This window comes from Pseudorasbora parva, chromosome 17, assembly GCF_024679245.1.
Source record: "Pseudorasbora parva isolate DD20220531a chromosome 17, ASM2467924v1, whole genome shotgun sequence".
NCBI classification, from domain to species: Eukaryota; Metazoa; Chordata; class Actinopteri; order Cypriniformes; family Gobionidae; genus Pseudorasbora; species Pseudorasbora parva.
In genome coordinates this window covers 20596893-20624268 of record NC_090188.1, presented here as the reverse complement: position 1 = coordinate 20624268, position 27376 = coordinate 20596893, and the positions used below count along the sequence as shown (strand labels likewise).

At 39.9% G+C, this 27376-nt stretch overlaps 1 protein-coding gene across 5 annotated transcripts in view; it reads left to right on the top strand.

Annotated features, from left to right (window-relative positions):
• LOC137044705 (regulating synaptic membrane exocytosis protein 3-like) overlaps positions 1 to 27376 on the top strand; it is a 102609-nt gene that overhangs the window by 1369 nt on the left and 73864 nt on the right. For all 5 annotated transcript variants that reach the window (XM_067420949.1, XM_067420954.1, XM_067420955.1 and 2 more), the window contains exon 2: positions 811 to 885. In XM_067420949.1, the coding sequence (XP_067277050.1) occupies positions 811 to 885 (75 nt within the window). The remainder of the gene's footprint in view (positions 1 to 810; positions 886 to 27376) is intronic.

The following is a 27376-nucleotide window of genomic DNA, read 5'->3' as shown; positions in this document are numbered from 1 at the left end:
TTTAGAGGCCATTATTGCTCATATTACATTAGTTGTAGCCACCTTGAGATTTGAAATCAGATTTATGCGTCTCAAATTGGTTCACTGAGCAGCTACAATCAATAACTTAACCCCTTCTTGTCCTATATTTCTCATCATAGGAAATGATTATGCACTTATTTGATTTCTCAGCCTTTTTGTCACTAAAATTGTCTAGATAAATGCATTGTTTTCCATGGTTAAAGTCACAGGTCAATTGAGTGTCAGTCACACAGTATTTCTTAGAGAAATTAACTGTGTTAGCATGAGGAATTTTCCTTTGCTGTGTGTGTTATGAGACCGCTTGAATGGTGAACAGTTCCTCAATGTCCAAGAAACTTCTGTCCTGAAGCAGAAGCTAGAGGTCGACCTCACAACGCTTTTGAGGCATTCAGAAATACGCTGTGTGCTAGCTTAAAGGCACAGTTCACCCAAAGATGAAAATTCTGTCGTCATTTACCCATGCCATTACAGACCTGTATGCCTTTTTTCTTCTTCTGTAGAATATAAAAAAAGATAAGTTTGGGAAAAATGCCTATTTTTAAATATAATTTTGTGCTCTGCAGACAGAATGTTCATTTCTGGGCAAACGAACCATTTGAAAATAATATTGTAGAATTGTTTAAAAAAAGGAGATGTGTTTTTGTCTTTATAACTCAAACTTAATTTCATGAAGAAGATGCATGTTTAGAGAGGATACTAGGGGGGGAAGTTACTTACTGAATAATTTTACGCAAGAGATCGAAGATTTCTGAGAGATTTACTGTCACTGTCTAAAATGTGTTTGTACAGAGAGGAGAAGCCCATACAAGCAAAAACAGTGAACCTGGTCGGGAATAAGAAACCACCTCAGCAGAACGACATCAGGTAAACATCTCAACCAAGTTTACCTTCAATAAGTTAGATGTAAATAAATGATAAACATTGAAGTGGCTCTTGTCATGTTATGCAAGTCATTTTATATTCTGACTGATAATGTATGACTGCGGTTTCTATTAATGCCAGACAATGAGGACTTGACAACTCTGCCACAAAATGCAGGAGTCATACGTGATAGTGAATGAAAGGTCAAGCTTTACCTTAAGGAGGTGTTCGATGCTGGTTCTTCCTTGCAGCTGTAGCGTTTGTAAAGAATGAAGTTTGAGATAAGTGTCTAAAAGGGACTAATGCTGTTGTGGCATTGTTTAATACTTTAAATGACTGCCTTATATGTTTTCAATCTTTTCTTTTAACTTGCCACGCTGAAGTTTCTGAGAGTGGCACGGTGTTGTAAATCAAAGCCTTTCTCACAGTCGCATTATTTTTCCCTGCAAAAACAAGAAAACAAATCCTGGCACCTGTGGTGGTGCTTTAGAGTGCTGACAGAGTAATATTTATGCTATGTTAAATTATTTATGCACACCAGTATTGCCCTGGTTCTCTCAGCTGAAGAATAAGAGAACTGCGGTTTGGTTCATAGCAACAGAAAGAGTATATCTCTCTCACGCTCACTCTTTGCGGTCTCTGGAGGGGTCAGAGGATCCGAAAGGCTTAGGATTAGGGGCAAGTTGGCCAAAACACATCTGTTTCTGTGTGGAGTCCCTGGATGTGGCCACTTGTGGTGTCATCAGCCTGACCACGAATTTGCTTCAATAGAGCGCTGCAGTTTTTATCGTAGTATTTTTGGCCAACCCGGAAGTTAGCATCACCCTAGCTCCCTTGACAAAAACCCAATAGCATTTTCAAATAACTTTTAGATTATTATAGAAAATAAGCTGTGACCAACAAAAATTATGATTCTTATGTGATAATCTTAACAAATTAACATAGCTTTTATGAATTTTAAAGCCTAAATACAATGGTCACTATACTCTAATATAGGTAGAGGTAATGGGTTACATACATTTTTTAAGTTAAGAAATTTTTTTTTTTTAAAAAGCAGTACATTTTAAGTTTACTTTTTATACATTTTAATTGCTCTTAACTTCAAATATTTGAGTAATCTAATTCATAAATTAAAATTAATAATAGTATCAACTTTAATATTTTTAGCAATGGAAACTTGGCTATAGCTTTAACTAGCTAATTCAATAAATGCTACCTTGCTAATTAGTAACACACTTCTTTGATAATATTAGCATGAGTACAGCAATAGAACATTTAACATTCTGTATATCTGTTCTCACCAAGCCTTATGCTCCACTCGTCACCATGATGGTAACCCTCAAAAAAGAACGTAAATCTACCATTAAAAATCATTAACACTTCATTTTAGCATTTACTTTTGAGTGTCACGGCAAAACATGCTAAGAAATATAAATCCCATCCCAGTTTCAGTTCAATGTAAGTTTGTCTGCATTAAAACAAACATGTTTAAATTCAGATTAATTAAAATGTGTCAGTTTTGTGAACTCATATGAAAGCTCTAAATACTCATAAAAGTTAATTTAAGTTGTTTAATTAGAGTTGGCTCTACTCAAACCAATTAAGTTTTTTGAGCATTCTAAACGTAGGCTATAAAGGAACAACACAATTGGCCAAATGACTTAATTGCCACCACTCTTAAGCTTTAAGCAACTCTTTCAGTCTTTATTTAAAATGTTTTCCCTGAAATTTTGAGTTAGAATAGTTTGCAACAGTTTGATTATTAACACATAGAGGCTGTAAAAACAGTTGTAAAAAGAGTTTTCCTGTTCGACATTTTATCATTTAATGTCCCAAACAGTCTTTCTAATCCCATTTAGCCAGTTATTATACAAGTTAAGCTTTAAAAATCACAAGGGGTTATAACTGATATATTTTAAGTTGTAGAATAAAACATGAACATATCTTGAGCTTGTGGCTTGGTTAATCACAGCTTATTTCAGGCATAAAAAAAAAACATTGACTTCAGGACAATGGAACTGGAAGAGCCAAAATGCAAACTCTTTTCCGGGTTTTAGCATGCAAAAATATGTCATGCCTACAGCATTCTATTGACTTGAGCCAAAATGCAGTTGTACGGTTTATCATTATTATATTATCATTGCACCATATACGCAGAATGTATTCGATCAGTTACCCCTACAAGAGACTTCTGGCCTAGAAATGTTGCCGTTGAAAAAGGGATTCAGAAGATGGGGTGTATTTGAGTCAGGTCTATTCTGCTAAAGATCAAACAGAGAGTTGCTCTTATTGTAATCTTATTCTCTTGAGCCCCACTCCTCCTCTAGCCTGTGCTTCTGGCTTAGACACAAGAACTGACAAAAAGCCTTTAAAAAGAGGAGGAATACATGAATAGATAAATAATTAAATGCACAGGCATATCACACAGTAGTGGCTTTTAATAGCGCACTAGTCCATACATTAGCACCCACTGGTGAACAAGCCTTCTGAGTCCATTTGCTCTCACCCACCAGCAGCAGGCCTCAGAAGGATGAGCTTGAGCTCACGGGTTGGCATGTGCTAAAGTCATGCTCCTAATTCTCCCACTCCCACTCAATTACTCTCTCACTTGTTTAGTCAGTGGCCCGACTGCATTATACAGTGTGGCTTTCGCAGACCTCTGCATGCAGATGCTGGAGTGGTTGTGGGTTTGATTGCTGTGCGTTTTATGTGACCTACTCAAACTGAGCTGCTTAAACTGAATGATGCAGCTTAACTCTGAACTGCATTGGCATAATGTTAGCTGGCTTTGCAAGCAAGCTAACTTTCACTAGTAAAAAATTGAGTATTTTCTGTGATGTTGCAAATTCTGCTGATTTAAATATACCACCAAGGTAATAGCTCGCTAACATCAAAGAGGTTCTATTGAAGAATATATTTTGTTTTGTGAATGATTTGTGATCGGTTAAAATGTAATGGAAATTGTAAACCAATCACTGAATGCCATTGTTTTTGCATACAAATGTAGCTTTTTCATTTATAAGTAAGCATATAGTTCATATTTTCCAGAAACTATTGAAAACCTACCTGGATAGGGCAGAATTTTTTTGATATTTAAAAGGTTAGTTCACCCAAAAATGTAAATTCTCTCATTAATTACTTACTCTAATTTCGTCCAACACCCGTAAGACCTCCATTTATCTCCGGAACACAAATGAAGATATTTTTGTTGAAAACTGATGGCACAGAAGGCTTTCATTGACACCAATGTCATTTCCTCTCTCAAGACCCATAAAAGGCACAAAAGACGTCGTTACAAAGTCCCTCTCATTACAGTTGTTCTACAATAATTTTATGAAGTGACGAGAATAGTTTTGTGGGCAAAACAACTAAATAACGACTTATATAGTGATGGGCCGATTTCAATAAGTTTCGAATGGTTATGAATCAGCGTATTGATTTATGATTCGGATCATGTGTTAAACTCCCAAACTGCTGAAATCATGAGACATTGGCGATCCGAATAATGAATCAATGTACTGATTCATAACGTTCGAAACTTTGTTTGAAATCGGCCCATTACTGTATAAGTCATTATTAATTTATTTTTCACCCACAAAAACTATTCTAGTCACTTCATAAAATTATTGTAGAGCCAACGTAGTGAGATGGACTTTGTAACGACATCTTAAAAAAGGCCCAAAGCCGTAGTGCCTTTTGTCTTGAAAGAGGTAATGACATTGGTCAATAAAAGCCTTTCTGAGCCATCGGATTTCAACAAAAATATCTTCATTTGTGTTCCAAAGATGAACGGAGGTCTTACGGGTGTCGAACGACATCGAACGAGTGAGTAATTATTGAAAGAAATTTCATTTTTTGGGTGAACTTGCCCTTTAATGTTTCATATATTTATATTTATATATTTGAAAGACAGACAGACACACAGACAGACAAACAGACAGACAGATGATAGATAGATAGATAGATAGATAGATAGATAGATAGATAGATAGATAGATAGATAGATAGATAGATAGATCGATAGATCGATAGATCGATAGATAGATAGATAGATAGATAGATAGATAGATAGATAGATAGATAGATAGATAGATAGATAGATAGAATGGTTCAGATAATGAGTGCTCTGTCTGAAGCAAATGTTGTTTTAAGTATTCTAATTAAATGTATGAATAGGCCCACATAAACATGTCAGCATATCCTGTTTAGAGTTGAATGCTGCTCTGAGGTGTGTGTGTGTGTGTGTGTGTGTGTGTGTGTGTGTGTGTGTGTGTGTGTGTGTGTGTATGTGTAAATGCTGTGTTTCTTCACAACAAGGAGAGTGGGGAGTCCATCTGTTCCTCCAGTTGGTTAACTGTGCTAGGACACACACACACACACACACACACACACACACACACACACACACACACACACACACACACACACACACGCACACATGCACGCACGCACGCACGCACGCACACACACACATACACACACACTCTCTCTCTCTTTCACACACACTCTCTCTTACACACACTCATTTCCTCACCAACTCACAAAAATATGCAGTCAAGATGAAAGGGACCCCTCATGCACTGCAATAATACACCCATCCTTGGACCGCTGTGTCAGCGACTGTTTAGAGCACAAATGTTTTGGTGGATCAGTCTGTGAGGAAGTAAGACCTTTTACATAAAAACACAGAAAAATAAAGGGAATTACAAGTATGTTGCGCGCCGGCTACACACAAACACGGGGTGTAGAACTTTCCCATAGCAGAATCAGAGGGCACTTTTCTGAGACACCAACAAGTACTCTCCTGACATATGGATCTGCTCTTGGCATTTGGTGGGATGAACTGGAACAACTGTAACTGTTATTTCGTTTAGCACATAATGTTTATATTCAGGGAATTATTTAACATGTCAGTGAAACATTGATTACATTTTAAGGATCATGATTAATTGATCCTAAAATGACTGGAGAGATGCAGGCAGCGGTGAAGCTTTCATCCTTTGCTGTCTGGCTGATATTTCCAGATCAACAATGTGTCATGATCATTACCGCCAACCCTCCTGTGAGAATTTTTCCCATGGAGATGCCAACATGTAGCATGTGTAGGCAACTAGGCATGCTGGGACATTTTCTTTGCCCAACACCTCTCTTAGTAATTTTGTCGCTGAAATTGTCTATCCTCTATCCATTGGCTTTTGGAATTGAGATTTGATGGAAATGTCTTATAGTGTTCCATATTTTTTGCATCCATTACCAGGTGAGCTATTTAGTCCACAATAATTTCATAATTTTAGATGTTCTTAATATAGTTAAAATACAGCATTACACACACGTTTAAATGACGCTTAGCCGTTCAAACACAGCCCTGGTGTCTAGGCAAGACTGTCAGTGAAAATGTAAAAGACAAGAATAGACTAGTCATCTATTCTAGAAATGAAACCAAACACCTTGTAATTACTGTTTACTTTGCTTACATGATGGATTATCATACACCTTGCAAGTTATTTTGGCAAAAAGTACTTATAACCAGATTTAAGGTTATTTTGGCTAGAAGTACGTTACTCATAGGCGATTTATATTGGGTTTATAGTAAACCTGAGATAGTAAAAAGACGGCTTTTGCTTGCTAGGTAAAGATAAGTCACTTATTTAATTCCTGGATAAATTAGTGTTTTAAGCAAATCAGCTGAATTAAACATCTCATTCATGAAGGTAGTCGCTTGTAGCCTAATAATGTAACCTACAGAAAGAATTCCCGAAAAATCCTCACCACATCAATTTCTGAATCATCACTTAAACTGTATATAATCACTCGTGAAATGCCACTTCAAGCCAATCAAATCTGAGTACTTGAATTAACCTATCTATAAATATATTTAATTCAATACATTTGTGTGTGTTCTGTATTTATTTGTTTACAACTTAGTGGTTGCCAGAATGTTACTATGCAGTTGATAATGTTTTCTGATGTTTTAGCATGATGATGGTTGCTAGGGGGTCGACAAATTGTTGTGGTTGGTTTCTAGGTGGATCTTTCCTGGGCCAATTTAAAAGAACCCACACCCGTATCTGACATTCTGACCTATAAATATTTTTGGAGTTCCATCTTTTTGGAAATGGTTGAGCGTTATCACACATTTTAAATGGAATGGTAAATGGACTGCATTTATATAGCGCTTTTATCCAAAGCGCTTTACATTTTTGCCTCACATTCACCCATTCATACACCGACGGCGATGTCAGCCATGTAAGGCGACATCCAGCTCGTCGGGAGCAGCTGGGGTTAGGTGTCTTGCTCATGGACACTTCGACACTTGGTCAGGTGGAACCGGGGATTGAACCACCAACCTTCTGGTTTGTAGACAATCTACATGAACCACTGAGCCACTGCCGCCCCCAATTTTATCTGCAAAAGATGTTCATGCTATGATGTAATATCAAATGTTTGATCGTTATGATATTGCTAATGTAGGCTGAGAGCTAACATCACTACCTCAGAAGTTTCTAAAGAATGAGTCATGTATAAAGTATAGATTTCATTTGCAGATAAAAACAGCTCCTCAACTGTGGTGAACTGTCAGCTTGGAGTCGTCTTTTTACTGCATCTGCTTCTTCTGTCAGTCGTATGGTTTTTTTTTAATTAGCAGAGTCTTCAGTTAGTCAGTCAGACAGTCAGTCAGTCAGTGAAGTGTCGCACCAACACCTGGAGCTTAAGTTACACAGCACTCCCGTGGAGAAATGTGCATTTCGGGCTGTTCTGTAGGCACTGTTCTCTCTGTTTTCCTTGGTAGAGTGTCACTTTCCTCAAGCATCATCAGTAATACTCCCGAGCTGACCAAAAAGCTGTGGCTCTGTGTTCCTTTTGCATCAATGATTTTTTTTAATCGCCCAGAGAGAAGATGTGTGTGTGTGTCTGTGTTTATGCATCCATGCATTTGTGTAAAAACAGCACAAGCAGTTAATGCATGGCCTAATTAGAAAGTATACGTCACTGACATGTTCATCCGATTGCGTGTTTGAGGCGATCAGATCCACAGCCTTTTTTTTGTGATGCCCCGGGTTGTGGATTTCAGGAGGGTTTTAGAACGACCATAATGTATTAGATGAAGAGAGTGGGTTGTCTATTTATAGATGCGTTTTGTTTTAATGACATGGCTGTCACGCGTGTGGATAGGCATATGGACGTTTTTCCCTCTTTTCTCTCTCTTTGCTTGTTTTCACCAACCCACATGGGACTGCTCCATCTGAGAGTGGATTCTGTCGGAGATTTACAGTCAGTCTGAGCTGCTTTGCTATTGAAGAGTGTCCATTCCATCTTTCACACATCACCCGTCAGGTCATAGGTTACTGCCTATTATCAAAAACTTTACATATGAGATACTCATATCACTTATGAATGGGGGAATGTGAGGGAAAATATCAAAATAAATCGGAAAGCACCAATAGTAACTTCAACTTCAAAAGTTGCAACATTTTTAGTTAATTTCAATTTGATGTGTCATTCAAGTGTGTAGCACTGTAAATGTAAGGTTTATTAAAAAACTCTAACGCTAAGATTAATAATAGTGATGCCTGCCTTAACAACCCAAACAAATAAGGCATTGCATATTCAAACACAATGGCAATGCCTAAAATCTTAAAAAAGACATATATACATATATATATATGTCTTTTTTAAGATTTTAGGCATTGCCATTGTGTTAGAATATGCAATGCCTTATTTGTTTGGGTTGTTAAGGCAGGCATCACTATTATTAATCTTAGCGTTAGAGCACAGTGAAAAAACTCAGACGTAAAATATAAACCTGCAAAATATGATTGCACACAATTCGGCAATGCGAGGAGAAATAAGAAAAGTGTTTACTTGGTTATGGGCCCCTCCACATAACAAATCCCAGTTTAACCCCTGCATAAAAGGATGATCTGTACTAACTAAATAGGGCCCAAAATATTGATCCTTGAACTTTAGATGCTTACTAGTGTATAAAACACTTTCTGCGTATAGCTTTGTGAAGTTTTTGGACAATCAGACTCGGGGGAGCGGGCAGAAGTTTCATTGGATCTTTTATTGATTTATTTAATTTTTATTTTATTTATTTTATTGTATTATTCCCTGATATAAAACAAATAAGCAGCCTGTGAAACAAATGTGGAATTGAGTGGAATTGCCTTTGTTCTTTCTCTCCTATGCAGCAATGCAAAAGGACAAAAAGAAGCATGTAACATAAAATCAAAAATCAAAAATCACATTAAACAAAAAAAAATACAAATAAACAGAGTGGAATTGCCCTTGTTCTCTCTTTAAAAAGAAATGTGATATGCACCGGTCACCCTGTGCTCTGATTTTCACATATGTAGCAGAAGACACTAATATAACTCAAAAAAAGGTAAAATGACAAAAATAATCACACAGGTAACTAAAATAGCATTATACACTGGGAAAATAGTGATATGCAAGCAATAATTACAATAAAGAATAAATACGATTTTCAGAAGTCAAAAGAAACGTACATCTCCCATGCAGTTACAATGCAAAAGGGAAGAGGAGGAAGTTATGTTGGCTTGTGACACCACAACCATTAAAGGGAAATCACTTATTTTAATCAGGCAGCATCACGTATAAAAAATTCCGCGCAAATTCTTCCAAACAATACATACATTTAACAGTGTAGTTTTATACCTGTTACACTAGTGTGTCTTGAGGCAAATTCGAGTGTCAGAGTGGAGCAGCGGTGGCGTCCCTCCTCTCTTCCTTCTTGTGTCTCTCAGCAGAAGGGAGAAAATGTCATTAGCGAGGCCTGGAGGCTCCTCTTGCCTGCTCACAGACTCGCTCTCTCCATAATGTCCTCTTCCTGCTCCACAGGGTTAGAGCTCAGACTCATGGGATGGCTTGGGTGACAACCAGACTCAGGGTGGAGGCACTGTAACCATGGTGTCTGTCAAGTGCCCAGGGGTCGCTCACAAGGTCTGAAGACTTTATATAGATGCACCCTAGTGTTTCTTTTGTCATTCTCAAACACTCTTGTGTTTTTTGGAGTCTGCATAAAGGAAATTGTAGCTTCAGGCCTATGTCACTGTGGTAAAACATAATTTGACATTATGGCCAAGCTTACTAACAAAGCCTGCATAAACGACTGGCCAGGGATGAAGGCAACAAAGCAATTGCAATACCTAACAGAAAAGGAAAATGCAAATGACGCATGTACCTGTCCTTGAGTGATGCAATACAGCACAAAATCACGACTAAATAATAAAGAACAACAATGATAAAGTGAGACCATAAATGCACACTTGCAAAGTATGAAGCAGAATGGCGTTTACAGCCTAACTAACTAATGGAAACTATAAAGCCAAAAAATTCTAATGCATTATCAGGGCTTAACAATTAGCATTTCAAATGTAGGCCTACTGTATAAAAATATGTTGCTAAAATGACTATTTTATCACATTTGTGAGAAGGCAAATAAAATGCATTTCAGAAGCACTTAAATTAATGTAGGCTATTTTTTTTGTCTGAGAGTTATGTAATAAACCTCTTGCCCGCGTGGCACTGAATTCTTATAGTATGTGTTATTAGTTCTTTTAGTGGTGGTGACTTTGTGAATCTTTTTACAGGTTACATCATTAAGCCATTAGGTGGCGACATGGAACTGTCATTTGAATCATTCAGTCAAATGATTCGTTTAAAACGTTGAGTTATGCATATAACTACTGTTCCCAGAAGGAGGGAAACGAGGTACAACACATGACTATGGGATATCGCGCTCTAGCGCCATCTGCTGAAGACACCTTTATTCACGCCTGAAAGGCCAATGACGCATGACGACGTGGGCGGGGTCACCTGCCCACAGCATATAAATGCGGTCGTATGCGTCATCCCCTTTGTTCAGTTCAGCTCTTCACCGGGCCTCCGACTGCGCGGGGCCCAGAGGTGTTGTACCTCGTTTCCCTCCTTCTGGGAACAGTAGTTATATGCATAACTCAACGTTCCCATTCAGTCGGTTCACTCGGTACAACACATGACTATGGGACATATATACACGCCCCGCGAAGTCGCTGAAACTAAACGTAAGGGACCAGCACCGCCACATATCCCATTTCCCAGGGAAAAAACGGCCTGTAGTTAACGCCGGGTAAACCGGACAAAACGTGCGCAATAATGCCTAGCTGGCATCCGCGCAAAATCTCAAACCAAGCCCCTTAAATGTTCATGTCCTCGTAGAGTGCTCACACCCTTCCAGGCAGAACCAACTCCATACATGCTATAGAAATAGCTTGTATAATCCCATGTGAAAGACATCGCTTAGATAGCGGCTCCCCATGTGCTGAGTTGGAAATCATGACAAAAAGGCTGGCCAGGTAAGTGCATAGCCTACAACTGCCCAATGCACCTGCGTACAACTTGCAAATGGCACAAGCACAAAGCAAGTCTCCTGTCTTCCTCTGAGTCAGAGATTTTACAAGGCAGGCCGCTCGAACGAGAGCGTATACTACCAACATGCCTTTTAGGCATATCCGCCACGTTTGGGCGCAACACCACCAAGCACAGCTTGGGAGCCATCAATAGTGCATGAGGATCACCAAACGTGCTTCACTGATACCAGTACCAATGAAAAGGCAGCATCCTTATATTCAAAGATTTCTAAAGGCTCAAACAGAGGTTTACAACTAGCCTCCAGAGTCCAGACCAACCATCAGGTCATGACGGCACCATTACGGTTTGTAACGAGCCTAAAAACGCAGACCCAAGCTCCAGGTATACTTTGGATTTCTGCGTTCTGCGTACCATCTGCGTGACATAATTATTGTCAACAGGAGGGTCTACAGTGCGCATACCACAGCTTACGAGTGACTTGCACAAAGTTCACTTAGAAACACACAATCTGTACTCAAGCCGAAAACATCCGTCAACATGCAACCTTAGACGGCCACTGCGCATACCACAGCGCATGTGCAAGAACAACAGAGGTGACAGAAGAGTCACAAATATTATACTGCACGCGTATTGAACACGGCCATCCGTGTTCATTCGATTGTGCCTGAGACACGTCTGGATGTGGAAAATGAATTATACCCGGGCCTTTATGGCCAAAAAAGTATATATTTGAAAAGCTCACACTCTCAAATGTGTGCGAGATGGAGTGGAATGCGAGAGCTCCTCGGCAGTCCATGAACTGTCTGTGTGAAGTAATTATCAACATCAGAAGAGGTGCACACACAACCACACACATGTGAGTGACATGAATTATGTAGCACGTTTCCCACGTACTATCGTACACTCAAAGCACTTTGCGCTTATTTCCGGGATCTCTCCTCAACCACCAGCGGTGTACAGCATCCTCGTGGATGATGCGACGGCAGCCACAGTAAAATGGCGCCATTGTGCGCTCATCTCCCTCCAGCTAGAGGTGGAGAGGAGGGCCAAAAGCATCTTTCTACTAATGTGGCCAATAAAGTATACTTTGAAAACTCCCGCTGAATCACCCAATAGATTTCCAGTATGGAATGGGGGTGATTTCTTTCGTAGAAGAAACCAGTAACCCCTCAATCAGGCACTGATACGGTGATACAGATCTTCACCTGCACCAAACTTCAAACAAGCACTAATTTGACATAACATGGTGCGCTTCAAAAAATGCAAGCGCCCTGTTCTGTCGCTATAATCAGATTCTCCTTCTGTCAACATGTAGATCCTGGAGACCACAGTTCCCATTAAAGGGTAAAGAATCTGCGTCCTGCCTAGGACAGCAGGTCCCTGCGTAGGGGAAGACACCATGGTGTCCAGCAGTGACATGGTACTCGCGTTTGTCGCTTACCCTGTCTTTGCCGGCCAGCGAGGGGCCACAACAACCAGTGCCAGACTCTCCTGAACCACTCTGTCTAGAGTAGGCTGTCAGTATGTCTTGGTTAGAACTGGAGCTTAATCAGCTCCAAGCTTGGAGAGACTGTGTATGGTAAATGGACTGCATTTAGCACTTTCAACAGACCCTATGGCCATCCAAAGCACTTTACATGTTGCCTCACATTCAACCATTCATACACCAACGGTGATGTCAGCCATGTAAGGTGCCATCCAGCCCGTCGGGAGCCGCTGGGATTAGGTGTTTTGCTCATGGACACCTCGACACTTGGTCAGGTGGACCCAAGGATTAAACTGCCAACCTTCCGGTTTGTAGACAACCTACATGAACCACTGAGCCCCTGCTGCCCGAGAGAAACATGTACAGTATAGTCTTGGGCCATGTGACAGGGCATCCACCCCCAGGGGGTGCTCCTGTCTATTGAGAATAACAGCTCGCAACGCGTGTTATTCGTGGACGCAAACAAAAATCTCCCTCGGCACTGCTGAACCGAGCCCAGATCTGTGCCACTATTCGAGGGTGCAGGCGCCACTCTCTGACTCGTGGTCCCCCTCTGGACATTAGGTCCGTTCCAATATTCATACGGCACGGGACCTACATTGCCCGGAGTCCCGTTAAATGCTCGCTGGGGCGAGTCCTCAACCCCTGCCTCGACGCTGCAGACATCCACCTCCTCGGAGGAAGACAGTTGCAGCATCGCGGCCGCTCCCCGGGCGGGAGAAACCGCAGTGCGGGCTCCCAAACCCAGAGAAGCGGCACTGGATCTGACAGGTGAAGGCTGAGAAAGGGCTGGCCCGTCTCGCACCCCTCCATCAGATCCATATACGAACCCCGCGATCTGAGCTGCCGCTGTGCCTCAGCAGCAGTGGAGCCCGTGCCGCGGGGAACGCGAGCCGGTTTGCCCTCCTCAAAGATCGCCCGGCGGGATCGCAGCATGCGGAGAGGCAGAGCCTCACAATGCTCGCAGCCGGCTCCCTCGAGTGCCAACTGTGCGCCCATATCAGGAGCGTCCGTGTCAGTTGCAACAGAGGAAGAGAGCGAGTACCTCCCTGTCTTTTTTTTTTTTTTTTTTTTTTTTTTATACGACATTACTGTCGTGTTGTCCATTCCGACAAACACATGTCTGCCTTTTAAGTGCTGAGCAAAGTGTTTTAGTGCCAGAAGAACCACCTGCAACATCATTTGTGTGACACTCTTTCCGGCTGCCGGTCACTCTCCTTACAGAGTTGCCCTGGCACAGAGCTCCCCATCCCTGTAGTGATGCATCCGTCATCACCACTATATGTGATATAGCTCTCCCTAGAGGAACCCCATCTGCCAACAGACCCGGGGATGCCCAGGGGATCAGAGCTCGAACGCACAACGGGATTATTGTCGGTCTGTTCTAATGCCATGCGGCATTCAGACCAGTGCTCGGCGCCCATTTCTGGAATGCATGGATAAAGAGGAGACAAAGCCGGATGACTGCTATCATCAAGGCCATGAGCCCCAGCAGTCTCAACCTTGTACGAAAACACACTTGCATGCCCCACTGAAACCGATTCAGGCAGCTGTGAACATTTTCGACTCTTCGTACTGACAGCCTAGCTGTCTTCTGTACTTAATCCATCTCTAACCCGATATATGAACTCCGTTGACACGGACCCAAGGGCTCTTTATTTATTTATTTATTTATTTATTTTTTTGACATTTATTAAAAAACCCAGAGATCGTAGATGGAAAACAAGCTCCTGTGTTTGTAACAATGCTTGTTCCCTGCTGTCTGCGGCCAGGAACAGGTCGTCCAAAATAGGCGAACACTCATGCCCTGATGACACAGTGGAGCCAACGCCGCTTCTGTATGCGAGGTACAGGTCGAACGGCGAGTGACATACTGCAAGCACTTTTGAGCTTGACACAATAACCACTCTAAGTTGTGTACTCAACTGCTGCAGAGGTTTTTTTTTTTTTTTTTTTTTTTTTTTTTTTTTTTTTTTAGGAGGAGGAATTAATGTTGAAATACCTCTTCCTCCATCTTTCCTTGTGGCAAAAACTGAAATAGCCATTTTGCTGAGGAAAGCACGGATTTCCCCTCAATAGTGGGGAAAAACCCTCTCGACCAACGAAGTTGCGATTACTCCGCCGAAACAGAGGGGGCGCGAGAGAACCCGCAGCCCCACTGGAATCGTGCGAAGAAGCCACGGTGTTGTTAGTGCGCACGCACGCACGCCACCGTTTTGACTTCGAGGCGGGCAGCGAGGATTCCCAGGCATCACCTGTGGAACCCCGCTGCAAAATGCATGACCTTGCATTTTCCTCCTCTGTTAGTACAGAATATGAGGTTAGCTGCTTCAGTGCATTCTGATTGTTTTGACAAATCAACACATGAGGTTTTGTTATACACAACATGCTTAACTGAACCCGCTATTTTGCAGGGCTACTTCTACAAAAGATCGGCAGGCGAGTTTGCACCGCTGATTTTACTGGAGTCAAACAAGTTTCTCTGTATCATGGCAGGTTACTGCCGACAAACCTTGTTGCCGCTCTAATACAGGCCATGCAAGGACCATCACTTCGCTTCCACCCACTTTGGGGGGACCGCGATCTGCCCTGCTTGAATATTTATAGCGTCAGAGCATTTCTCGCCCGCATCCAGCGAGACCGAATCACCCTGTGAACACTACACTCGATCGTCCCAAGTTTTAGTGTCCTCCGAAACCGGTGATCACCACCTGAAGACAGGAGCGGGCCTTGTTTGGCCACTGCCCCGCTACGCGGAACGATAGAGCTGCCGGTAGAGCGCTGCATGCACTGCGGTTGGCGAGCTCTAGCCTATCCGCCCAGCGCGGACAATTCCAAACACACTAGACAGTGTGATGTATACCCAAGTATACCCTAAACACCCACATGCTTCATAGTACAGGGGCTGGTATCCAGATATTTCTTCTGAAAAGGAGTATTAGCCATTTGTTAGTTGTACTAAACTCAAGCTAAACACTTGTATGCCTTTCCTTCAACAAGAATCACCACTGAGGGTTATCGTGTGAATGTGGCTTATGTTTGAACGTTTTGTTTTGAGAAAAACTTATTAGCCTTAGTTAGCATAGCTAAACTTGTTGCTAAGAAGCTTTCTCTTAGACCTTCATTTCGACAAGAATCACCACTGTGGGCTTCCCTTGCGAAAATGTGGCGTGATGGTGTTCTAGCAGCACGGTGAAGAGCTGAAGAACAAAGGGGATGACGCATACGACCGCATTTATATGCTGTGGGCAGGTGACCCCGCCCACGTCGTCATGCGTCATTGGCCTTTCAGGCGTGAATAAAGGTGTCTTCAGCAGATGGCGCTAGAGCGCGATATCCCATAGTCATGTGTTGTACCGAGTGAACCGACTGAATGGGAACAGCAGGAATTTATTGAGGAACGAACCGAATGTCTTTTTCAATGAGCGAGTCATTGATTCATTCGCTCAACCGATTTGTTCCAAAACATTGATTCATTCAGCATGACGCAAACGTTAGTTTTAATTTGACTTATTTGCAACTATGTTCGTAAGAGGAACAAAATATACTTTCGCTATCGTGCTGAAATGTAAGTAACTCTATTTTAAGTTTTTGTTTATTGTTGTAGCGTAGGCTATATGATTCGCGCTTTTGCTTAAGTGGAATTGTTCAAATATGACCCAATGTATGCCGTTGCTTGTGTGTTTGTTTGACTGTTTGTGTTGGCATGGGTTCTGCTGCCTGAATTACCTATGATGCCAAATGGTGCTGGATGTGCATTTGTGAGCATTTGCACAGCTTGTGTTTACGTTACATGTGTATGTATATGTGTGTGTTTAGCTTCATAATGTTATAGCCTGGTGTGTGTTTAATGCTGAGCCTCTGCTGGGCTGTGTTGATCCTGTAGATGCACAGTTAGGCCATATGGATACCTTTATCAAGATATCCCAGCATACACCACTCCCCTGCTACAGCTACTGCACATAGTCTCCATCTGTTTCTTTCTTCCCACTTCTCTCCCCTGCATCCCTCCATCTAACACCTCCCTTCCTCCTCCCACTCTAATCTGTTTGTAAATGGGTAATTCACAGCGGGGTAAAAATAGACATCATCATCATATCATGTACAACCCTAATTAACGACGGGTCTCTATTTTAGCTAGGGGGCTTTAAAGGCCGACAGGTTTATTAAGTGTTTTCATGAGATTTGTTAACTAAAACACTATGCAGTCAAAGCTAGTGTGAGTGTCACAGAGGCTGTTTAAGGGGAAACATTAATGAGTTGGATTATTGACAGAGGAGAGTGGACACTTGAGTAGATGCCTCAGTAAACCCTATAAGCTCACACATTTGTTTCTGTCTTTGTTCAAACTCTCAAGTTCATGTTCATTATTGCATTACTGTAACCCCTTGGAAAAATATGACCATATTTTTTATCACTTTCAGTTCACTTTTTCACGTTATGTCTCTGGCTTGTTAATTTGATGCTCGTCTCCATTCATTATTAAAGGGATGCTGTCTAATCGGCACAGAGTTGCTGCCGTCACCAGGGGATTCTGGGAAATGTTATTGTCCTGGTGGCACTGTACAACTCCTCCACTTGGCTCGGCCGTGGATAAAAGGCCTGCTGCTGATCAGGCCAGTGACTTGGAAACAGCACCCTGAAAAAGAGCAAGTTATTTAGCAAAATTATATAGAAAAAAATTGAACTGCAAGCTTTTTGGGAAGTCCATTCAAAAAGGTTCTGATGTAATTGATCTGCCCTCATGCCATGCCATTCCAAACCTCTATCTCTTTCTTTATTCTGTTAAAAATAAAATGAGAAATTTTTTTTATAGAACACAATTTTTAATTGCTATAGGATCTATATAGGTAGCACTTGATCTTGTAATTATCTCTGGAGCAGGTTATGTTCCAGGGTTAGTTTGCTTAAGAGGTATTCAGATGTGCTTTATATAGTTAATATAGTTATTAATATAACCAAATTTGATTCAGTTATATAATATACAATATTATATTTTAATTCTAAAGAATAAGAATAAAAAATAAGTTTAAATGCTTTAAAAAATGTTTAATGCAATTCAAATATATTATTTATATTACTGTCATCTCACGCATGGATCTGCATACAATTAATTAGTGCCAAGCAAACAATATAATCCTTATTATCAGTGAATAAGATTACTTATTAAAAGAAAACATTGAAAAAGTGATTGCACTACCACCCAATAGGTGGCGATCTGCATTAAGTAGGTTATAATAATAATAATACACTGTAAAACAATTTTTGTACTCAAAATTTGTAAATCACAGTTATACAAACTGAAAATAAGTTGTCTGTGACATATTTTTTGTTGTTGTGTAAACTAGACATTATTTGTTTTCTGGAGATATGCAACTATTCAGTAAGAAATCTTTTGTAGTTGAGCCAATTCAATAAATGTTGTCCATTGGTTTAGATGTTGATTTTTAAATTGAAAATCATTTGGCCATCTCCATTTTGGTGATGAATGTTTCCTTTGGTTGGGCAGTTAGCCCCATTGTGTGAGTTTGTGACCTTTGTAACGGTGTTTAGCAAAAAAAGCATAACTTTTGCTACGAAAGAAACCAAGATGATCAAGATTTCAGCCTCATAAACTCTAATAAATCAATAATATTTCTGACCAATATTTTACCAGCAAAACTTTGTTGCAGTAGAGCATACCTTCTGAACTTGAAATACATTGGGGGGTGTCTAAAAAAAGTTCCCACAATGTATTTGAAAATCAAAATTCAGAATGGCTGATCTGCTGTAAAAAACTTTTGTTGGTAAATATAATATACCATTTATAAAAAAAAAATCACTTTTATCATGAATAAAGTAGCGAACTACTCCCCTTTATAATGCTGTTCTCTAGATCACCTGATCATTGGTTACAGCATTCTTTGCAACCAATTATGTGTTTTGTTAAACACTGTTACAAACTCATACAATACGCTAAGACTCAAACTGCCCAACTAAAGGAAATGGTAACCAAACATTTTCAATAAAAAAGTCTACATCTGAACCTGTTCATTCTTAATAAGAACTTCTGTTTCCAAAAGACACAAAATGCTGAATTGGCTCAAATACAAAAGATTTGTTACAGATTAGTTGTATCTCTCCAGAAAACAAATAATGCCACGTTGACTCAACTAAACATTTTTTTGTGTGTCACAGACAACTTATTTTCAGTTTGTATAACTGTTCGTATAATTTACAAAAGTTGAGTCAACAAAAAAAAGCTAGGGCAAATTAGTACTAAGAATTTTGTTGTTGTACGAGATTTTTACAGTATGGATTTTTGCTGAACCGACAAAACAAAATCAGCCTTCTCAACTTTTTTCAATTTGTGTTTTTTACAATGTGTGATTTTTTTTGTTTGTTGAACCAACACAACAAAGTCCGTCATTTCAACTTTTTTCAAGCTGTGTTTTTTACAGTGCAATAATAATAATAATAATAATAATAATAGATTTTATCTATAATGCACTTTTCATTCCGAAGAATCTCAAAGTGCAACTGCAACAATGAAAAAGGGAAAAATGACAAAAATGAATAAAAAGTAAAAATATAGAATAATACAAACAATCAACACATAAAAGCCTTTCTGAACAGAAAAGTCTTCAGTTCTGCTTTAAACTGGTCCAGGCTCTGTACTGCTCTCAGCTCACTGGGGAGGTGGTTCCAAAGCCGTGTACTTGAAGAAGCAGGTGTTCTGATGATCTGAGGGTGCGGGTGGAGGATTTCAGACTGATGAGTTCCTGTAGATATGGTGGTGCATGTCCGGTGATGCATTTATGTGTGAGCAGGAGGATTTTGTATTCGATTTGGGATGAAACAGGGAGCCAGTGCAGGGGAGGTTATGTAAATCGCCATTAAACAAAAGAAGAAGAGGAAGTATGGTGCGCTTCTTCTTAGCGTCTGTTTCCATGGTGAATCATTGATTCGTCCCTCTGTTTAAAATGTCTTGTGCGTTCATGGATAACATACTCCGAGTTTTCTGAACTTACTCCCAGACGCGTTTTTGGGACCAGCATACCTTGAGGTTTGGGTCAATCAACCGAGAGTTTAAGGTTTATGTGACGATAAGTTAACCTTGCTTTCTGGAATACTCCACTGATACTTAAATACAACAACAATAACAACAACATGAGTGAATAACTTAATAATGTAACAGAGTGCATGGATCATGGGGCTTTTATATCTTGTTTTTTAAAAAGCTCTCAGCAGCACAGCCTTCATTTATTGTAAATGCATGGAAAAGAGTGGCCTTTAAAAAAAATATTTTTTTTTGTTGCAAGGAATTCTTATGAGTGTAGAATGACATGAGGACGAGTAAATAATCACAGAATTTTCATTGTGAACGTATCCCTTTAAATATGTAAATCACAGTGATGGATTCATGTAACAGCTGTGAATTTCCACTCACTCACCACTCACAGTAGAGGCTATTGACAGCAAAAAAGCTCTTAGTTACAAAGGGCTAGAAAGAATCAACCTTAGGGAATCTTTTAAGGGGATTGTAAACTTCCTTGGAAACAAAAAAGGAAGTGAAATTATAAACGGGCAAAAGACAAAAGAATATCGAAGTTAGCTGGGACTAGCTTACTGGACTGTAGTGTTACTGTAGCCTACAGAGCACAGAGAGGACGTAACAACTCTCCCCCGACGCTCTGCTGCATTTCCAGTTTGGCATAATGAGGACACCGCTGTACACTTGCTTCTCTCTACCTGTCCTATGGGAGGCAGCGGCTGGTCATGTGACATGCTGCACAGCACTCCTCTGTATGCTCATCATTTTTGTCATGTGACCTTCTCTGTGTTCTGTGCCATCTAGTATCTCCACTGGGCATGTGATTGAGAGCACTTATATTTTATAATACTCAAGAGCTGGTGATTTGGCTTTCATATCAATGAGGTGTCTTTGTGGTGCATATCATGGCTTTAGCGGATTTGAATAATCGTAGATTAAAAATGAAAAATCTGATTTACAAATCTTGTCATGTAATGTATTTAAATGTATTTGTCCTGCAGTATGTATATTTGTGTATCTCTTTGGTGGACTTAACGTAAACCCTTAAATGCATGTATTTTTCACACAATTTACTTATGTGTACACCGCTGTTTCCTCTGTCCTAAAAGCGGCCTGATGATTTCCTTGTTCTATGAAGTCCCTCCTTCAGAAACACGTAACGAGTTCTGATTGGGCCAGCGTTTCCCGTGTTGTGATTGAAACATTTAAAAAATAATAGATATTAATCATAGTTCATAAATCGGGGCTCCAGACAAAACAATACATAATTGAGGAGCCATTGGCTCCTGGGGAAAATATATTTTGAAAAACCTCAAAATAATAAACAAGTTTTATTTTTGTCATGTGTTGTCACATCACATTTTCATCCATGCCTTGGCCACTGAGTTAAGTTTGGCCTCCTCCAATTGCATCCTGTAAACAGTATGTCTTGCACACACCTTTTCATTTTTTATTAATTAGTAAATCTGAAATGATACATTTGGTGAAATGCAGCACTTCACATGCAATTATATGCAGTGTTGTTTAATTTTTAGTTCCTTCCATTCTATGTAGACAACAGGTAAAAGTATAATGATTATGTGAGCGCACATATTTAGCAAGGTTCCACTTTCTATAGTTATTTTCTAGATACCTAATGAGTTTATGAGCATTGAATGTCTTTTCTGAGGTAATTTTGACTTGATTGTTCTTAAGCTGTTTTACACAAGCTCTTTCCAAGGTCAAAATGCTGATTTAGCGATCTCAAGCCACATTAAAGATTGCCAAAACCACATTTATTCCTTGTATTTCATGATAAAACGTACTAAAATGATAAATACACTACATGTATTTTTTAAAGCTGAAAGTTTGTTAATTGTTGTAAAATAAAATCCAAAGATAAAATGTTCCAAGTTCTAAAACAGCTGCTGTAATGTGACCAACACAAAGAAAAAAAAAAGATCTGTTAGTTAAACTAAAAATGAACACTTCATAAGTTACCATAGTTGAATAGACTGGGTAATTTTCTCTGAGAAAACAAGAAAACATATTAAACATACATCTAAGCATGAAATAGTGAGATATATGAAATATCTCAAGAACAGCACAGCCAAGTACTACAAGTAGTTTGAGTAAGAACAGGAGAGCTCTCATATATTCTTGCATGTGTTTTAGCTGGAGAGTTTATACATTTTTAAGAAAAGTCATTTTTTCACCATTACAAGCATATGAAACGAAAAACGAACAAGACGCAATGCTGTAGAAAGTGCTGAAAGGGGGGATGTGGAAGGGAAACGACACCGTAGCCTTGCCACATGGCTGGTCTGTGGGGTTAGCAGGGGGCAGCGCTGTCAACATTCTCCACAGTGGGGAAGTTCCGATGGAGGCAGGACTCAGCCATGGCACTGCTCGTGGTACCATATGGTGCCACTCAGAGGATGGCAACCCCCATCCTCAGCCTCAGTGCCTGACTGAGTAGAAATAATGGCGAACTGTACTGTAGCCAGTCCTGGAGAGCCAGAGTCAACAGACACGTTGAGGCCAGACCTTGAGCTTCCAATGCATTATCTAGATAACTGTCAGAACCGGATATTTAAGCAGTATGGGGTTTTTTTAGCTTGAAGAAAATAGCTTATGTTTATACGATGACTTTTAAAAATGTTTTTAATAATATGAACATCCCTGTATAACCACCGAAGTATACAAAGCGATCGATCAGGTGAATTATTTTTTTTTATATATATTACTGTCCCCTCCATGGAAAATGTTTCTTGATACCTACATGATATACAAGGACAATTTTGTTTACCAGATTATTTTTTAAATTTATCTTTCAGTATCTGTTATATGTTTATATATACAGCATATGTATATGTATATGTATATATATATATATATATATATATATATGTGTGTGTGTGTGTGTGTGTGTGTGTGTGTATCTTCATGTTTTCTTCAGCAAATCTCAAAAATGAATATCATTTTTTCATACTGTACTTTATAATGTTGTGGTGCATAATTCACTTTTTAGTTGTAAGTGTTTTATTTTTTTTAAGGATTTTAGCTAAAATAATCATATGCTGGTCATTTATCGTTTATTAGCCATTATATAAAAAGGTTACTGTTTTATTATATCTCCCAATACCAGTGCATCCCTAAAAAAGCTTCTCAAGAAATGGAGTAACATTTCTTTTAGTGTTCTCTCTCAATGGATCTTTCCCTTTTTAAACCCTCACTGAGCCAAACAGAAGCATTTACAATTTGGTGACTATTTTTCAAATTAGGAACTGCAAAATCAAAACCCAAAATAATTCAGTTCATTTGAACCCCATTTATTTTAAGGTGTCTGTCTGCAGAAATCAATCATGCATGGAGCTGCCTCTATCTGGAAGGGGGGCTTAATTTCTAAAATGGAAGGGAGTGATTTTCTTACTATGTTCCTGATGCTTTCATACAGTGTACTTTGATGGATTTTCCGCTCACTTTCAAACATTGATCTCCAGGTGATGAGATAAATCATTCTAGTTTGGCCTCAGTGACTTTGTTCCCCTTGTGAGAAGTGGAAGTCACCCATTGCTGGATTTATAAGCAAAAGCCTTTTAAAAAATGCAGTTAAACAGCTGTTTAATGCAAAACATGAGCGGCTGCCATATTGTAAGAAGCCTTTAAATTCATGGAACCAATAGAGTAAAAGTGCTGCATTCATTTAAGAGGCTAAATTTAGCTCATTTTTATCAAGAGTAATGAGTCTGTTTCGTATGATAGGTTTATGCCTGGAAGCATAAAGTGCTGCCCGGTTTGTCATTCAAGAAAATGTTAAGAAAAGAAAGAGCTGTTTTTCTACATTGGGTTTTCCTTGTCTTTCATGCTATATATAATAATGTACACTCACCTAAAGGATTATTAGGAACACTTGTTCAATTTCTCATTAATGCAATTATGTAATCAACCAATCACATGGCAGTTGCTTCATTGCATTTAGGGGTGTGGTCCTGGTCAAGACAATCTCCTGAACTCCAAACAGAAAGTCAGAATGGGAAAGAAAGGTGATTTAAGCAATTTTGAGTGTGGCGTGGTTGTTGGTGGCAGACGGGCTTGTCTGAGTATTTCACAATCTGCTCAGTTACTGGGATTTTCACACACAACCATTTCTAGTGTTTACAAAGAATGGTGTGAAAACGGAAAAACATCCAGTATGTGGCAGTCCTGTGGGCGAAAATGCCTTGTTGATGCTAGAGGTCAGAGGAGAATGGGCCAACTGATTCAAGCTGATAGAAGAGCAACTTTGACTGAAATAACCACTCGTTACAACCGAGGTATGCAGCAAAGCATTTGTGAAGCCACAACACCCACAACCTTGAGGCGGATTGGCTACAACAGCAGAAGACCCCACCGGGTACCACTCATCTCCACTACAAATAGGAAAAAGAGGCACAATTTGCATGAGCTCACCAAAATTGGACAGTTGAAGACTGGAAAAATGTTGCCTGGTCTGATGAGTCTCGATTTCTGTTGAGACATTCAGATGTTAGAGTCAGAATTTGGCATAAACAGAATGAGAACATGGATCCATCATGCCTTGTTACAACTGTGCTTGTGGTGGTGGTGGTGTAATGGTGCGGGGGATGTTTTCTTGGCACACTTTAGGCCCCTTGGTGCCAATTGGGCCTCGTTTAAATGCCACGGCTTACCTGAGCATTGTTTCTGACCATGTCCATCCCTTTATGACCCCCATGTACCCATCCTCTGATGGCTACTTCCAGCAGGATAATGCACCATGTCACAAAGCTGTTCACATGACAATAAGTTCACTGTACTAAAATGGGCCCCACAGTCACCAAATCTCAACCCAATAGAGCATCTTTGGGATGTGGTGGAATGGGAGCTTCTTGCCCTGGTTGTGCATCCCACAAATCTCCATCAACTGCAAGATTCTATCCTATCAATATGGGCCAACATTTTTAAAGAATGTTTTTAGCACCTTGTTGAATCTGTCACGTATAATTAAGGCAGTTCTGAAGGCGAAAGGGGGTCAAACACAGTATTAAAATGGTGTTTCTAATAATCCTTTAGGTGAGTGTATATCTATCCACAGCTATCTATAGCAAAGTTTCCATCCTTTTTTAAACTCTTTTGTTATCAACAAAGATAACAAAAACAAAGCCCATGAGCCTACACAGAATAGGTAATGTATCCTGTGTGCATAAAAAACTGGTACAGTAGCTAAAACATTTGGTCATATAGCAACAATCTTTAATGTATTGAACATGCAGTCAAGCATCTGTCTGTTATTGCCGAGAATTTGTATGGACCAAAAATCGTTATATGAATAACCACATCAATAATTTATTCCAAGGTTGTCTAGTTGCCAGATCTTGTATGAAACGCATCCTACTCACAAAATCGACACATTTGTGACGACAACCTGGCAACCTGCAACCCAGTTGCGCTGTTGATATTTGCACAGGTAGCCTACGCAGGACATTGAATCAGGCGTCACTGGTAGAAATGGGAGGAGAAGACTCATGTGTTAAAGGGGTGATGAATTGAGAAATCAACTTTCCCTTGAGCCTTTGAGTTTCGGAGCTGAAAACTTTCTTGTTAGTCAAAGAAAAGCTTTTATAGACACCAGGCCCAGCAAACGAGGCTCTTAAATCAATGACGTATTAGTAGGGGGAAATCAATCACAGGATAAGAGATGATTCATGTTTGTTTGATAAATACGCTTTGAGACTGAGCCCCGTCAGATAATCATTCCGGATGCCACTTTCAAAACAATCCCTCCCTCGTGTGAACTGAAAGGGGTGCAGACACTCATTAAATATTAAAATCTTATCCAATCCTAGCCGTGGGCATTTACTTCTAAGTCTCCAGTGCGGCACGGCACGCCCATTAAAATCGAGCGTTTAGAAAGAGAGCATCCACACCAGTGTAGAAAATAGCTTTTTAGTTGTTTTTGAATGTAAAAAACATGCAAGCATCATAAGTTGACCTCAGACAATAGTATACATTTTTTTAAATTTGTTTTGTATTTGCATTTCAGTGTGTGAAGTAAGTATTTGATCCCCAAGGAAAATATGACTTAGTTCTTATGATCATCCTTAGCCAATGAGGCAAGATTTTGCATGGAGATCCAGACCGAGGGCAATTGACTGATATTTTGTATTTCTTATCAATAATCTCACTAAAAGCTGAGTCCTCTTTGCAAATCTTCTTTCTGATGGTTTTGTAGCCCATTCCAGCATTGTGCAGGTCTACAGTCATGTCTCTGCCGTCCTTTGACAGCTCTTTGGTCTTGTTGGTGGAGAGGTTGGAATGGAAGATACATATTCTGTGGACAGGTATCTTTTATACACATAATGAGCTGACATTAGGAATACTTTCTTGTGTAACAGTGATAGGACTAATCTGTGTTCCACATAGGCACATAACCAATCTGTGGGAGACAGAATTTTTGCTGGTTGGGGTGATACAATACTTGGATTCACTTGATTAAATGCTAATCAATTTATAACATTCATATATGTTTTTTTCTGGATTTTTTTGATATGTTGATATTCTTTCTCTTTCAAAAAAACCCCTACTATTAAAAACTATTGACCCTTCAATTCTTTGCAAGTGGGCAAACTTTACCCCACTGTATATCGGTAAATGGCTTTAATACGCTAAACATTTTTGTGCCAGCACCAACGTTTTAATGCGCTAAAAAGTTTTCCACAAAATAATCCTTGGATGGAAACCGGGCTTATGTTTTCAAAATATTTAAACATATGTATGGTATACAGTAGTGGATGTGTACATGTTTATTAACAGGCATTTAAAAAAATATTATATAGGCTATATAATTCATAATTATTTTCAGCAATGATGCATTAAAAAAGTAAAGACAGAAGTCATTTTTACAACATTACTTTTTTTTTTTTTACTGTATTTTTACTCAAATTAGCCTTGGCAAGCACAAGAGACCTTTAAAAAACATGAATGGAGCTGCTAGTGCTTGTAAGCTGCATTTATGACTCCATCACATGCTGCCAATGTGCGCTGTTCCCTCATAAATGCACGTTTGTCCCGGTGTTCGGTGTGAATGATGTTGAATTTACACTGACTCAACCTCAGCAGTACTTTCACTACATCTCTGTCCCTCGTCTTTCCTTTCATACAACGTCCTGGCACAGATAGGGTGGATTTATGCCCATGTAGGGAGCCGTGGGGCCTAGCGGACATGATAAATGGGCCAGCGTGTAGGCCCGACCAAAGCCTCCACAGGAACGCTGCGCACAGCCAATGAGTTACAGTTGTGGCTCCTGTCATGGTGTGCGTTAGTACGAGAGACTGCTGACAGCTGTTTAATCACGGACGTTTCCATGTGCTTGCCCGACGACATCAGCAGCCACTGAGACCAGCTGTCATGATGTAGAGGAGAACGCTGCAAAAACGAGCCCCACCTCCTGCATCTCCAAGCCAGCTCTCCTCCATGTCCCCACATTTTACCACATTAATTAGAGCTTCCTCGTACCTTAATTACACCAAGTTCTATGCTAATGCCGGAGTCCTGTGTGAATTGCTTGCCATTTTTTGCAGACTCTCTGCCTGATTTGCATTTCACAAAAGGTTTACTTCTA